Consider the following 15,694-nt stretch of genomic DNA (forward strand, 5'->3'; position numbering starts at 1 on the left):
CCAGGGTTCCATATCACAACCTCAGTAATTCTGACTACCCCAGGCTGGCTTGTAAATACAAAGCATCCCTGGGCCAGATATTGGTGTGTATGTGTGGTATTGATGAGGTGTCTGCAATAGCGGTCCAAGCCAATTTCTTTATGTAGGTTGGGTGGAGGGATCTATTATTCATAAGGAAAGACCACAACAGCGGTAGGTGACATTTTATTCGGCGACATGACTTCCTTTTCGTATAGTTCAGTGACTGTTTGTAGTGTGAAAACAGGGATAGTGGGTGGCACCAAACCACTGCCGAGGGCAGGGCACAATGCCCCAATAGCTTCATTTGGTGTAAGAATATGTAGAATACCTAGCACCTTTCAGCAGTGGGGCTGAATGCACTCGTCAGAGCTGGGGTGATAAAGTATCCTTTTACAGATGGAGAAAGAGACACAGAGCAATGAGCAACTGACTTAAGGACATGCAACAAGGCACTGGCATAGCTAGGAATAGAGCTCAGGTCACCTAGATCCCAGCTCACACTCAGGTCACTAGGCCATGTCTAGTATCAGAGGGGGGACATGTGTTAATCTTTATCCACAAAAACAACAAGGAGTCCGGTGGCACCTTAAAGACTAACAGATTTATTTGGGCATAAGCTTTCATGGGTAAAACCCCTGATTTCTTCAGATGCATGTCTGTGTCTTCTCCCTTTCATTCTCTCTCCTTGTGTTTTTGAAATGAAAGGCAAATGTGAGGGGAAGCTGTGCAAGTTTCTTCACTGAGCGCTTTGCTCCCCTCCCTTTTTGGCATCAGCGCTGCCAGCTCCCTCTGGGGCCTCTAGTGAACACAGTGCTACTTGAGCAGCACTAAAGTATTGACTGTCCAGTAGGGAACAGGGCCCTGTTGAGATGGATTAGACACAACAAATCCTGCATCTTGGCTGGGGGTTAGACTAGATGACCCTTGTGGTCCCTTCTAATACTATGGCTCTAAGATTCTATGATCCTGCTCTCATTGACATTAATGGCAAAACTCCCATTGGATTCAATGGGGCTGGATCAAGCCCTAAGCTGTGATCTCGCGCGCGTTTTCAAGGGGGGAAAGGAGTGCAGGTTGCGGTGTCCAGAGATGCAAGGCTGATCCCCTCACCCACTACCTTACTTTGCAACTCTGCCTATGCGTGTGTTTTGATTCTGCTGCATGCAATGAGAGTGCTGCTCAACGCTGATGCTAATATACTTGGTCCTATCCTGGAGCAGTGTGTTGTTGGCAGGCAGTTTCTTTGGTTATTTAACACCCGAGCTGTCATTTCTAGGACACTAGATCACGGGGGGAAGGGGGAGGATCCTGCTTATTTCCCCCTCCTGATAATTTTGCATCTCCAAACAGTGACTGTGAGGATGGGAATATTAGGTATTTATATACTGTGCCCCCCCCCCTCCGCCCCCACACACCTCAGTTTAGCAAAGCTTGGCACACAGTAAGGAAACAGACTCTATATGCGGCCAGAACGATGACAATTCAGTGAGCCCACACGGAAATGAACCGCTTGCTTCGCATCCTCTTTTTTTTTTTTTAAAGCACCTTCCTTTCCACGGCTGCAGAAAAAGATCGTTGCTGGGTGTACAGCAATACAATACAATAAAATTGCTCCTTCAGGTTTAGCCATACACCCCAAACACTTTAGCATGTACCCGATCTAGAACGCACTGGGGAGAGATGGGAGGGAGAGCACTTTCCCCAGCCTCAATCAACCTCTGCCTGGGGAGAGATGAACAATTAACCCCTCCCCCCATATATAAAAATCTCCCAAAGTCTAGTCAATTACAAAATGTTTCTGGAGCTGAGAAACAAGCTTCTGATCGCAGCGCTGACATTCCCCTCTGAACCCCTTCTCTTGCTGTTTATTGTTATTATTTATGTTTGGTGGGGTTTTTTTTGGAGGGGGGAATCATCTTCAGTCTCTTGCAAAAGGTCCAGGCTGCTTACGTCTGAGCGCCCCTTATCATTTCAATGAATGGCAATTGCAGCCTTGGTGCTGTTATAGCAATGAAGCTACAGACGTCATTGCCTCCTGTTGGACGTGAGATGTGTCCAAGCATCAGCCCCTTTTGCTTAAGAACAACTCTTTAACTTCCAGGCAGCCGGCAGACAGGATTTTCTGAGATCCTAAGAACCAAACGTTTCTATTATACATATACACACATATATAGGTATAATACAAACACACACACACTATATATGTGTGTCTATATATGGAGAGAGAGAGAGAGAGAGACCTAGGAAAACCTGCTGCCACTGCAAGCTCCACAAAAATGTCCTGATCAGCTGAGTAGCTCGCTGCATCGTTTTCTTAAATGCCACCTGACGGGAAGGGATCATCACTCAGCCTGTGCTCTTCGTGTTTGTTAGCGAGGAAGACTTGTTGAACACCTTGTTCTCCAGCGCCCAGGAAGGAGCCCTGCTGCTGAGAGCACAGAAGAGCTGGGCTCGTGCCCGAAGAGCTCCCCGAACTTCACCCACTGTGCAGCTGCTGTCACTAATTGAGCCCCTCCGGCCCCCTTGTCTCTGTCTGCCGGACCGAAGCGCGAGCGAGGAGCTGCTCTTTAAAGTTGATCTGAAGGGGAAGGCAGAGATGAGCTGGTGTCTAGTTCTGAGGGTAAGTTGCTCTCTCCCTCCATGGAGCATCAGCCCCGAGCCTCGGTATTTGGCTGGAAAGTGGGCCAGATGGAGCGGGGGATGTGGTGAAGGCAGGGGGAGAGCGGCACTTTTTACATCCAGGACTGAAAGGGTTACCGGGGGGAGAGTGAGCGTGCGGGGGCCGGCCACTGACTTCACGGCGGAGTTTGCAAGGTGCGAGTTACTCGTGAATATTCCCAGCCAGCTGCGAAGCTCAGCAGCAATGCCTCTAACCCCGCAGGTGCCTGCCTGGGCAGCCACAGCCCGTGCTCCCCCCCACCGACACACACTCAGTTTGGGTCGGGGAGACCCCTCCACCCACCTAGGGGAGAACAGCCCTTCTCCACCCCCGCCCCATCACCCCCGCAGGGAATTCAGGATCCCCAGCTACAGAACACATGACCCCTGCAGGGGACTCTGCCCTCCTACACCTGGTAGCGCCTGTCGTTTGTCCTCCTCTGTCTCTGTCCCCCGCATCCAGCCCCTTCGTTTCCCTCAGTCCATTGAACCAGTTTTTAACCTGAAGGGATCCCAGTACAAATAAATATAAATCAACCCCTCCAACTGGCCACCAACATGTGTAAAATCTGCAGAGGTGCCCATTGCCTCCCTCTTTAATGCTGTCTCTCTCCCCCAGCTGGATAGGAAAGGGGGGGGGGGCAACCCCCTTAGACGTGGGGCTGAATTGATGGGATTGTGATTTGTAGGATTTCTCCACTTAGTCCCTGCCTCCTACTTGCTCTCCAGCCACTCCAAAGTCTCTTCCCCTCTCTTTAAGCAGCGATTTCTTTCAATCTCTCTCCCTCTCCCCCTCTGTGTGTGTCTCTCTCTCTCTCCCTCCACATACACTCATCTCCCCGGAGAGAGAGAGGAGAAACCCAACTCCCAAACACCGGCCAGATGTCGAAGAAACGCAAAACCCTGGAGGGTAGAGGATCTGGGCTCCCCCAGGAGGAACCCAGAGCCTGCTTTGGGGGCAGCGAGGAGCAAGGTAGGGAGGAGGGAGCCTGCAAGTGGAGGGGAGGCAATTGGGAGTGCAGGGGGATCCCAGCACAGGAATGCATCAACCTGGCTTATCTCCCTGAGTAAAGAGAGCTATAGAGGTGACTTTAATAATCAGGCCAGATTGTTTCCAATAAGGGCATTAAAAGAGCAGGTCTGCTGTGATTGTGACAACACTGAACTTTGGAGCGTGAAGGGGTTAAGGGGGACAGGAAGGAGAGAGAAGGGGCTATTGATTGATTTTTGAGGAGGAATTGCAGGTTTGCTGATCAATCCAGATTCCCTCCACCACTTGCTGTTTGTCATTTGCATTGGTATATTCACACTGTATCATCGATTTGCAGCTTGTGTAAATCTCTGTTTACAAGGTGCTCTGAGCTTGAGCAATGAGTGGTGTATTTCTGAGGTGGGGTGTGTATGCGTTTTTTGGGGGGGAAGGGGTGTTCCATTTTAGTTCATAAGCCCCCATCCCTGATATGATTTCAGTTGCGTCATGTTGAGGCTTCAAATGCTGCACTTGCAGAGCACACTTCGCATCCAGCTAAAGTTGGTTTTTCAACAGCTTTGGTGCTTTGCTGTAATTTTCGAGCTCTAAGTATTTGTGATGAAAGCTGTTCTGCACTTTTTGACAAGATAATATCAATGTAGAAGCTGAGCTGGTGTAAAATCAGCTATGCACACAAGTATTAGGGAGTTCTGCAGCCGATTTTTTTGTTTGTTTGTTTCAGTCAGCCCAGTAGTTCCTTTCCTTTGTGTTTATTTTGACTAAGTGGGCCCAGATGAGCCAAGCCAAGCTACAGTGTTTCAGGGGTTGTGGCTATAATGCAGAAGAGAGGAAAAAATACCAGCTGGGTTAAAAGCAATGTTTAAAGCTGTTTATAATGGCTTTGAAGATGAAGGTGGGAGATGATGGTGTGTATGGTGGAGTAAGGTGAAAATGTAAATTTATTTCTTACCATGTTAGAATTCAGAAATATGGTGCTTTTGTCTTAGCAGGTGCAAACCTGAGCATAGAGCTGATAGGGATGGAATGAGTGTGTTCTCCAATATGGAGTCAATGGTCCTTTTTATAAAGAATGATAAGGATCACAATGTCACAAAAGTAATAAAAAATCATGAAATTCAATCTCCACCAAGGATATTTTTGCATTGGGTTGTGTTTTTTGAAGTGAAATATCTCAAATCTGGTTCCTGGCGTGCTCTTTTAGCTTCGTTAGAAAGAAGAAGTCATAGTGATGCACCATTTATCTCGAAAGAGACTGTTTAGGGTTTACGTGGCTGTTATTTTAGATTGCTTGTCTCTCCCACAATAAAATAAAATCCATGTCCATCATTTTCTAAAACCATTTGTCTATTAAAACAAATCCAGTCACCTGAGGAACATTTTTATCTCTGTGAATGACTTTATTTGCATGATAGCATTCAGTGTTTTTGCAATCAGTAGGAAAAACTGTGGTTTTATTGTCACTAACCGAGAAAAGCTTACCTCTTTGCCAGGTATAGATGATGTCAGACACAGAAAGGATATTCAGCATTGACCTGAAAGTTGGTCTATAGGTTACATATAATTTTCATTTAACTGGGGGTACCAATGGTGTGTGTGGAAACAGAGTGACCATTATTGTAATGCAGTGGTGTGTATGTGGTAATTTTTTTAAAACTCCACAATAGTACTTCCTACAAGATCTCTGGTTATGTAATGGGGAACAGAAAATGACATTTAACTTTATACAGATATTTTTCTTGGTTTGGAAGTACACTGAATAAGAAATAAAATGAAAGTGAAAAAAATATTTAGCAAAGCACTGATCTGCTTGTATTAAGAGAGCAAATAATAAATATTTTGTAGGAAAACACACAAGGTATTTTGCAAATCAAACTGGATGTGAACCTATGCTGTGCCTATATGATCCAGGTTTATGGAGACTATGGCATTGTAAATTATAGATTTTAGTTTAAAATCTAGTTTTAGTTAATGAGATCAAGTGTATTTTTATGAACATGTAGTGATTTTTATTTTATTTTCTCCTTTGTATTTCACAGAAAAGAATGCTGCTTGCTAATTATATTGTCTGTATAATACGTAACTGTAGAAACCATTAAGAGTGTTCAATGTACCACAATACTGTAGTGAGCATAGTTTGTGCAAAATGGTGGATGTGATCTTTTTTTTGACATCAGATGTACAGTTATTTTTGGATTAATCTGAAATGATGATTTACATGCTGTGTGTGCTTATGGTAGGTTTTCTACCTCTGTAGAGAGAACATGTTTATTAGATTGGTGAGGGGGTATAATATTTGCCCAGAAGTTTGAAAAAGCCATGTAACTCCTGAGATTTAGTTCTACAACCTACGTGGAGGGTGATTGTTTAAATCATAGGGTCTGGTTTACTAATAAACAGATAAAAAAATAATAATAAAAGCTCACATTTTTGGACACTACCAAATCCAGCATCCATGCAGAATGCAAATGCAGCTCGACTGTGGGGTCTTCTTCCAGTGGCACAGACGTGGACCATAGAGAGACTTGTTCTAGTTTGGCCATCTTAATTCTGTGAGCTATTTGGTAAATTAGGGACATGATATGCTAATAAACAAATATCCTTACTTTGAGGGCCTATGATGGTTTAAAAACATCTAGCTAACACAGATTAATTCCAAACTGCTGCAGTGTGTGTCAGTTCTTTGGCCAAATGAAATTCTTGCTTGTGGAGCTTTGTTCTTCTCCCATGTGTGCTCCGTATACACGGAGCAGGCTGGTGGACAGCACGTAGGCCGTGGCATACAATTTCGAAGTTCTTTAGGGTGACTTTTTTTTAGTCTTTCACAAAGCATTTTATGAAGGCCGTGCTAGAACTCTCTCTAACTGCTCCTCCTAAAATAGATCCTGACATTGCAAGTTTTGGACATTCAGCACATTGCATTGACTTGAGCGGGAGTAAAGGGTAATTTACACATTGCACCTACTTGAGTGGGAGTAGAGGGTATTTTGTACCTTCCAGCATCAGATCCTTAGTAATGAAGTGTGGAGACCAAACAGGTCTGATTTTGATCTTGCTTACATCAGTCTGAATCAGGAGTAAGTCCAGTGAGGTCAATGGAGTCCCACAAAGTAACTAACCTCAGAATTGAGCCCTATGGGTATACCATGGTATGTGCAACTGGTCAGTCAGTGTGCGTCTCCATTTCACATTGCTAGCAGCACCTTTGACTGCATCTTGCTGGTTTCGGTGTCATTTAAATGGCTAAGAGGATCTTGGGTCACAAATTGAAAGCCTGTGGTGGTGACTGTATATTGTATTAGGACAAATGTAATGATCCAGAAGACCTTGTTTGCCCCTCTTTTCTATGTTCCTTTGAAAGCTGGTGGAGAATGTGCAAAGATGGAGGGCTTTAGCTACAAAAGAGCAAGTTAAAATGGATTTTGCGCTCTTGTAATAATGGAACACAAAATGATATGATAAACTTAAAATTATTCAGTAATCCTGTTCACAGCTCTTACTTTTGTCATTATCCAGCTATCACTGCTTTACTGTAATACAATATTTCAGACAACTTTTTGGGGGAGATTTGTTGGTGTGGGAACTGGTGGACAGAATAACTCTCTGAGTCCTTGCTTGATCAGATGATGCTTTCTTGTACACATGTAACTGAGAATAGAATTTAACCTGCTGTATTTTCCTTTTCCCTGTCTCTATTTTGACTGTCTATGAAAGCAGATATTTTTTTTTTCTTTGGGTCCAATTCTGTACAGTGTTGAATACTCTCAGCTTTCACAGATATCCGTGACTGAGGCTCTCAGCATTCTGCAGAACTGGGCTCCTGATGGCTAGCTTTGAAAAAATTGTTTAAAACCTATTTTTTCAGAGGCAAACTTGAGCCCCAATCTTGCAGACACTTATGCACATGTGTAACTTTACATATATGAGTAGTTTCACTGAGCTCAGTGGGACCAGTCTTGTGCATAAAATTATCATGTGCGTGCTTGCTGGATAAGGGGTCTTGGTTAATATTAACCAAGTCCTCTTGAGTTTCGTTCCTGTACAAAGATACTCCAAGTTAAAAGGCACTGTTGAGATACACATTTTTCTCTGTCTAAAAATGTCTAGTTATGTGAGATCTTAAATACCTACTGAAAATTCATCCTTATGCCTTGTATTTTTGATCAGTATAAAGTATTATTGATTAAATCTTGTAGATGTTTTAGAAAAATAAACTGCTGTAATCTTGATGTGGGTACATCAAAATATAGGAGGCCAAATTTTGCTTACTCCAGATTTACAGTGATGTAACTGAGCTAGGAGTTTGACCCATTGTTTGCCTTACCCTGCTGCTTCATTCTGTCCCTTTCACTTGGTAGAAGCAGTTACATTCAATCACTGTTCACTCCATTCATGGTCTGTGTGCATTCCTGCTGGTGTCATGATTCTGTTGTGTACATATGGAAGTAACCTGGCTACTTGTCACCTTCTGTGTAAATTATAGAATCATAGGACTGGAAGGGACCTTGAGAGGTCATCTGGTCCACTTCCCTGCACCCAAGGCAGGACTAACTATAATTCAGACTGCTTCTCCCTTTACAGAGCACTCCCATCTCTGCACTAGTTTTCTTCTTCCCCTCTCTGTGCTCAGCCCAACCTTTTTTTCCTTCCCATTGGAAAAGATACAAAAAGGGACAACAAAAATGGTGAGGGTATGGAACAGCTTCCATACAAGGTGGAATTAAAAAGACTGGGACTGTTCATCTTAGAAAAGAGATGTAAGTAAGGATATGATATTGGTCTATACAATCATGACTGGTGTAGAGAAAGTAAATAAGGAAGTGTTATTTACCCCTTCACACAACACAAGAACCAGGGGTCACCCCATGAAACTAATAGGCAGCAGGTTTAAAACAGCCATAAGGAAGTCCTGTGGAATTCATTGCCACAGGATGTTGTAAAGTCCAAAAGTATAATGGAGTTAAAAAAAGAATTAGATAAGTTCATGGAGGATAGGTCCCATCAGAGGCTATTAGCCAAGATGGTTAGGGATGCCACCCTATGCTCTGTGGTTCCCTCTGCCAGAAGCTGAGACTCGATGACAGAGAATGGATCACTCAATAATTGCCCTGTTCTGTTCATTCCCTCTGAAGCAACTGGCACCAGCTGCTCTCGGAGGACAGGATACTGGGCTAGATGGACCATTGGTCTGACCCATTATGGCTGTTCTTATGTTCCATTTGTTTTCTCCTCCCACTTGTGATTTTAAGTCTTATATTTCAAATAGCTGCTTTGATTAATGTAACCCAGCCACCCTCCTCCTCCTTAAATGCCTGATCCATGAAGTGTACAGCTCATAATGTCAGTAGCCACTCTATTGTGTGATCTGTGTTTATTCTCTGAGTGTAGATATTTTGGGACAAAGGTTATTTGACTTTTTTTGGGGGTGGTGTGTGTGTTTGATATAAAGCATTGAGTACAGCCTGGTACTACACACATACTGTAATGAAAACAATGAAGAAAGGGCAGCCCCGTTAAGTATTCCTGCAGAAGCCTGCGTATATGTGTACCAAATTAAAAATAGTCCAGTAAGAAATTTCTAGGGGATGTGACAAAAAACTGGAGCGTAAACAATGCTTTTTAAAAGTGGGCTGGCTCCATGGGCTAGTGAGTTGGGACTCTTGAGCTTGAGTTGTCACTCCTCTTGCAGGCAAGTGCTCAGTTACCTACGTTTGCTTCTCAGAAATGTACCAGCCTTCCCCCCCACATACGCATTTCCGGTCAACTGAAAGAGTAATGTTCAACCCTTGGTGCTTTGTCGATGATCACTGTGATGTAAAGGCCTTCTTGGAAATAACCAAAAAAAGCTTTGTTTTAGGGGATGAAAATGAGACCTATTGGAGTAACTACAGTTAGCTGCAAACAAATTCATTGTGAGGGCTCTGGAAGGATAAAGGGTGTCATGTATGTAAGCAAAGTATAAATGTAACGAACACACTGGGTAAAGTGTGTGTATTTTAGTCTACTGTTGGCTCTATGGACTAAATTCAGCCTGATGAAAGTGAGGGCAACCTCACTGACTTCAGTGGAGTTATGTCCATGTTTACCAGGGCTGACCTTGGCCTTTGGTGTTTGCTATGGTGACTTACTGGTAGTGGGTACATTAAAGCTAAGGAAGAGAGGACGGGAGAAAAGGTAAGTAGAGGTATGGATGCCTGGGAAGAGAGAGGATGTGTCTTGGTAGATAAGATTTATGGATGATGGAATAATACTTTGTAGAAACTACTAGGAGAAAAATAACTCCAAGTTGTTGTTGTTGTTTCTGTAACGGTTCCTGTTGATTCTCCACAACTATTGAAACCTCCCATTTCTAGTCATTTAGATCCTAATTTAGAAAGGTACTTTGTGCGTGCCTAACTTTAAACATGCAAGTAGCCCCACTGGAGAGCTTAAAGAATGCTTAGAGTTACGCATGTACTAAATTAGTAACTTTCTGAATCAAGGCCTCAAGAGTGGGAGAAGTCATGCTCACTCCTGTTGTCATAATGGCCTCTTTTAAGAGAGTGATCACTAAGGTTATGTTTCTAAAATATATTGGGGTAGGTTAACTGTACCTAGACCTGAAGAATACAGTTTGGTTTTGAAGAACTGTGAGGGAGAAATTTAGATCTTCAGGGGTAAGATTGCAGCCTACATGTTATGGGGAAGTAATTTTGTCACCTGATCCTGTGAGGTAGAGCTACTGGAAGTGTTGACATTTTTAATATTTGACATAGTCATTTTTTCCTTGGTTGAAGAATGTAACCTGGGACAAGTCACTTATTTTCTCTGTAAATAAAAACGGGGATGACATCTTAACTAGAGGGGTGTAGTGAGAAGAAATTTTATTGTTTTTGAGGCACTTGGATCCTTCAGTGATATAGGCCATATAAGTACTTAGGGTAACATTTTCAAAAGCACTAGTGATTTAAGAGTGTAAGTCCCACTGGCTTTCAAAGTTAGTAGGCGCCTTTGAAAATATTCCCCTTGGAGTCCAGTAGTACCCATGTAAGATTTTTTGTTTTGCATTAAGTGGAGTTAGTAATGAAGGTGTTAGGGTTACGTTGTCCTGGCCCTACCTCCATATGCTGGTGGGTGTAAGACAAAATTCTTCATTCTATTTTTCTCTGGATAGAGGTGTACTAGTATACAAGTATTTATTGACCCAGAGGTAGCAAAATGGGGCTGGCCCTGAAGGTGGCAATCAGGAAGCAGGTTCTCAGCTCGTGTAAATCAGTGTAGCTCCATTGACTTCAGTAGTTCTATGCTGATTTTATGCCAGTTGAGAATCTGGCCCCATGCCTTCTTAAAGATGATTCACAGATTTCTGTGTATTTGACTTAGGATGCTTCCTAAAAATGTCAGTAAGTGATAAAGTGAGGAACTCAGATCATGGAGAGTATAGGAATAAAAACAAGGCAAAATACATAGATCCTGTAGGAGCCTATTACAAAACAATGGAAAAAGTAGTGGAGTGTCCCTTTAAGGTGTAGTTGTTACTCCCAGGAAGCCTCTTAAAAATCTCTGACTTGAACGCAATTCATTTTACCTTTTTCTTCCTTGCCATTTTACTTGTTGTCAAGTATGTTTGCATTTAAACAACTGCTGTCTCATACAGCTTCTTGCCTCCTTCCTCATGCTGCAGTGCGTCACATTGATGGTGCACTCAAAACTATGGAGGCTTGGTGTGATGTCATTAAAAACAGGCTTATAACCTCATTCCAGGATCAGGCGGAAGTGGAAAATGGGTTGGGAGGGAGACAGTTTATCTGATTCCTTTAATAGCAATGGAATGTATAAAGTAATCAAGGCACCATGTATTCCAGAGTCCTAGATTCTGTGGGAGACAGATCATATGGAAGCAGCTTCATTTACATTTAAACAATGGCATTTTTGAATACATTAAATATGAAAATAAAGACTATAATCAGCCCCCAGGGGCAACCTGTTATTTATTTGATATTAAAGTTATCTTTTGTGGTTCTCACATTTTTTCAGTATTCCAAAGATTGTTGTACTAAGCATAGCCACATTATAGAAGTTGCCAGGGACAATAGTGGAAATTATCGCGACTTGGTAGGGGGCGACTGGGACTCTATATACCGTGGGAGGAGAAGGAAGCTACCTGGGATTGAGGGGTTAAGCACTCTAGCTGTACGTGTCTGATTAAAAATGATAAACAGTGAAGAAATAATCTTGATAGTTTACATGTGAAACCTAAAGATGATTATTTAGCAGTCCACCAGAGCAGTTCCTACTTCCTAGAGGTATGCTTTCAGACATCTGCAGACTCAGGAAGACACTGCAGCTTTGATTTAACCTTGAAAATGTGAGCCTACGGTTTCTTTTCAACCATAAGGGTTATGTATGTGGTTTTTTGAAAGTGAAAGTTTTAGATTCTGCAACACAGTTCTGCAGCTAGGGGTGGGTTCTGTGGCCAATTCTGGGGAATCACACAATACAAGGGACTATGATGATATTATGTAAAGTAAACTGATAATAAAGCTGCTTCTTCCCAGTTTGCCCCTGTAACTAATGTTCTTTTTTTAAAATACCATTTGTCCATTGGCATGCATACCACTATTAGTACACATTATGTTCTCTCTGATTTAAAGTTGTGGATAAACATACCTTAGCATGAGGAAGCTTGAAATAATTTATTTAGGCAAGGTTTAAATGTCAGACAGAAAAATGAAAAGCTGAAATTTTAGGCAGAAAGATGAAAATGCACTTTAAGACAGAAAGACAAGGGCGAGACTGAGAGTTTACTTTGGCCCATAATCAGCAGCAGCACATAGATATGTGGCCCCAGGAGAAAACTGGGGAAGGAATTGTGACTTAGCCACCTCTCTTTCTCTCTGGATTCCCCCACCCTCGTTTCAGGTCTATACCAGTAGAAGATTACTTCCTTCTCTCTGCGGGCTCAACTGGGCTGTCTGGGGCATTTGCAGGGTGAAAAAGGCAAGCCAAGGCCCCTCCCATTCCCTGCCTATTTACAGAGGAAGGAGAATTGCGGCTCCTCCCTTCTCTTCTCCCTCATTTCCACACACACACACACACACACACACACACACACACACACACACACACACACACACACACACACACACAAAGATAGCAATATAAAGTACATACAAAGTGTATGCAGCTTCCACATATACATAGGAAACTTTCATTGTTCCACATGCCCTGTAAGGAACCTTATTTGGGGGTCAGAGTTAGCTTAACTTTAAGAAATGTCAGGTTTAGGTAGCAGGAGAAAGTTATGACCATACTGTTACAGCTCTAAGCAGCAATGGGATGTACTGTAGAATATTAAGAAATTAGAGCATCTGCAGGCCATAAATGCATGAACTGAGAATGACTGCTAACCAGTGTACTTACTGCTAATGTTTGGGTAGAAGAACCACAGCAGATCTGTTATCTCTGGATAGTTGGAAGAATGGACAAGCTAAAGTCCTTCATTTTTTTTTACTCTGTGGAAAGAACTCTACTCCTCTTTCAGTTCAAGGCACTGGGCCTTTCCAGAGGGTTACTGGAGATGAGGTCTATTCTGAAATGCATTCAGCCATCTAATTTCTGTTACAGGCATTCTCTGTAAAAGAGAGGTGTCTATACATATGTAAACAGTTAATAAGGTGCCAGTTGCTGGTGCTCAAGAATGTGGCACATTTTTATTTGGGTTTTGTAGGACCAACGCATGTTTTTTGTTGAGTGCTGCAAATGGCTTCTTGTGTGTAGTTCTTAACAGTTTACATCTACTCCGAAACAATAACTAAATGTCACGGAGAGCTTGTGTGTTGCTATTAATTTTTCCAGCGTCCTGAGAATAAATAAGTGATCTCTTCTTATTGCACTGCTATAAGGCAAGCAGAAAGTATATTGGAATAGAAAGCAATGCGTCAGTTTTCAAAAACAGAGTGTGTGTGATTTCATTTATTTATTTTTAATGGCAAGAATATATTCATTAACCTTTCTGTTTTTCTCTTTCCATGACTATAAATAATAGTGTACCAGTTTTTGACTAGAAGTTCTTTGGATCAACTCTACTAATCAAATGCTATACATTTTTAATTCAGGACTAAAATGGGGTTTTTAGGGAGAATGGGAGTGGGGGCAGAGAATCCTAAATCTTTTAAATGAAGGAACATCTCATTTTATTCATTAAATATTTTGGCAAAACCACCTGGACACCTACATAACTGAGATGTCTTTGCCCAGCCAAGTGCTGAGATCATGGCTGTCTAATTTCAGCTGTATCTTTAAGGATCTGCAAAGATCAATCTTAAATAAAGTGGTTCATTATCCACTTCTTCTGGCAAAAGTTGCTGCTTTAACTTCTGGGGGATAACGGCATCCTCTTGAATGCACCCTCTGAATTCTCAAAATATAGCATGAAACCAACACAATAACTGTATAAGTAAGTCATGAATTGACTTCTGGGTTCCCCTAAAATGACCCCGTCAGGGTTCCCTCCCCACTCTGAACTCTGGGGTACAGATGTGGGGACCCGCATGAAAGACCCCCTAAGCTTATTTCTACCAACTTAGGTTAAAAACTTCCCCCAGGCACAAATCTTTCCTTGTCCTTGGATGAGTACGGCTGCCATCACCAAGTGAGTTAGACAAAGATTCAGGAAAAGGACCACTTGGAGTTCCTGTTTCCCCAAAATATCCCCCCAAGACCCTTCACCCCCTTTCCTGGGGAGGCTTGAGAATAATCTACCAACCAGATAGGTAAACAAGGTGAGCACAGACCAGACCCTTGGGTTTTTAGGACACTAAAAACCAATCACATTCTTAAAAAACACAACTTTATGATAAAGAAAAAAAAATAAAAGCAGCACCTCTGTAAAATCAGGATGGAAGGTAATTTTACAGGGTAATAAGATTTAAAACACAGAGGGTTCCCCTCGAGGTAAAACTTCAAAGTTACAAAAACGGATAAATCTCCCTTTTAGCACAGGGAAAATTCACAAGCTGAAACAAAAGATAATCTAATGCATTTCCTTGCTATTACTTACTATTTCTGTAATATTAGATGTATCATTTCAGTAGGAGCTGGATTACTTGTTTGGTCTCTCTCTTTGTCTTGGAGAGAGCACCCACACAAAGCAAAAACCTTCCCGCTTAGATTTGAAAGTATCTTCTCCCCTTATTGGTCCTTTTGGTCAGGTGCCAACCAGGTTATTTGAGCTTCTTAACCCTTTACAAGTAAAGGAGGGATTTTATGCTACCCTTAGCTGTATGTTCATGACAGACCTTGGTTCAAGAGAGGTACCATACATATTGACAGAGGTGCAACAAAGCTCACTTATTGGAAATCTATTAGTGGTAAGCGATTGCCAACACATTCTATAACCTTAACCTGCACCAGGGAAAATTCACACAGTTAGGAGTCATTCTTTCTAGTGAAAGATGAACAAGTAGAAGCCGAAGATGAGTGGGGAAGCTTCTATTAGTGGGACTGGAGACCCATGACCATGCAGCCTCTCTTCCCCTCCCCTCCTCACCGAGTCCTACCCCCTGCTTTAGGTACATCTTTCTTTTATAAAGAGACACACACAATTGCATTCACCAAATACAGTGAAGGCTGCGGTAAGGATCCACCTCCCAATAGGCAATCCCTTGCTTTAAGGGACCACTATTATTTAACATTTTTATATTGAGGTTGTACCCACAGACCACAATCCAGATTGCGGGCCCTGTTGTTTTGGGTCACAGTATGACGTAGTCTTTGCCCAAAAGAGTTTACAATGTAAATAGACAATACAGACAACATAAAGCAAAAATTAGAGGTACAATGGTACAATTTTTTAAAAGAAGTCATCAAATTATCCCCCAGTTCCTCCTCTCTGTTCAGATTCCCCAGCCAACTAGCTTTGCCATTGCTGGCCCAAAGTGCCCTCCTTCTAACACTGGGGTCAGTCTGGCAAAGATGGGGAAATAAGTTAGCAAGAAACCGGTCAAAAGCACTTGATAGCAGGTCTGTAAAGGGAAAAGGCAGGGG

At 42.4% G+C, this 15,694-nt stretch overlaps 1 protein-coding gene across 1 annotated transcript in view; it reads left to right on the top strand.

Annotated features, from left to right (window-relative positions):
* The first annotated feature begins 3,515 nt into the window (after nt 1-3,515).
* PDE10A (phosphodiesterase 10A) overlaps nt 3,516-15,694 on the top strand; it is a 534,797-nt gene continuing 522,618 nt past the window's right edge. The window contains exon 1 of the mRNA XM_054023695.1: nt 3,516-3,652. Within this exon, the coding sequence (XP_053879670.1) occupies nt 3,562-3,652 (91 nt within the window). The 5' untranslated portion in view covers nt 3,516-3,561. The remainder of the gene's footprint in view (nt 3,653-15,694) is intronic.

This window comes from Malaclemys terrapin, chromosome 3 (genome assembly GCF_027887155.1).
Source record: "Malaclemys terrapin pileata isolate rMalTer1 chromosome 3, rMalTer1.hap1, whole genome shotgun sequence".
Lineage (NCBI taxonomy): Eukaryota > Metazoa > Chordata > Testudines > Emydidae > Malaclemys > Malaclemys terrapin.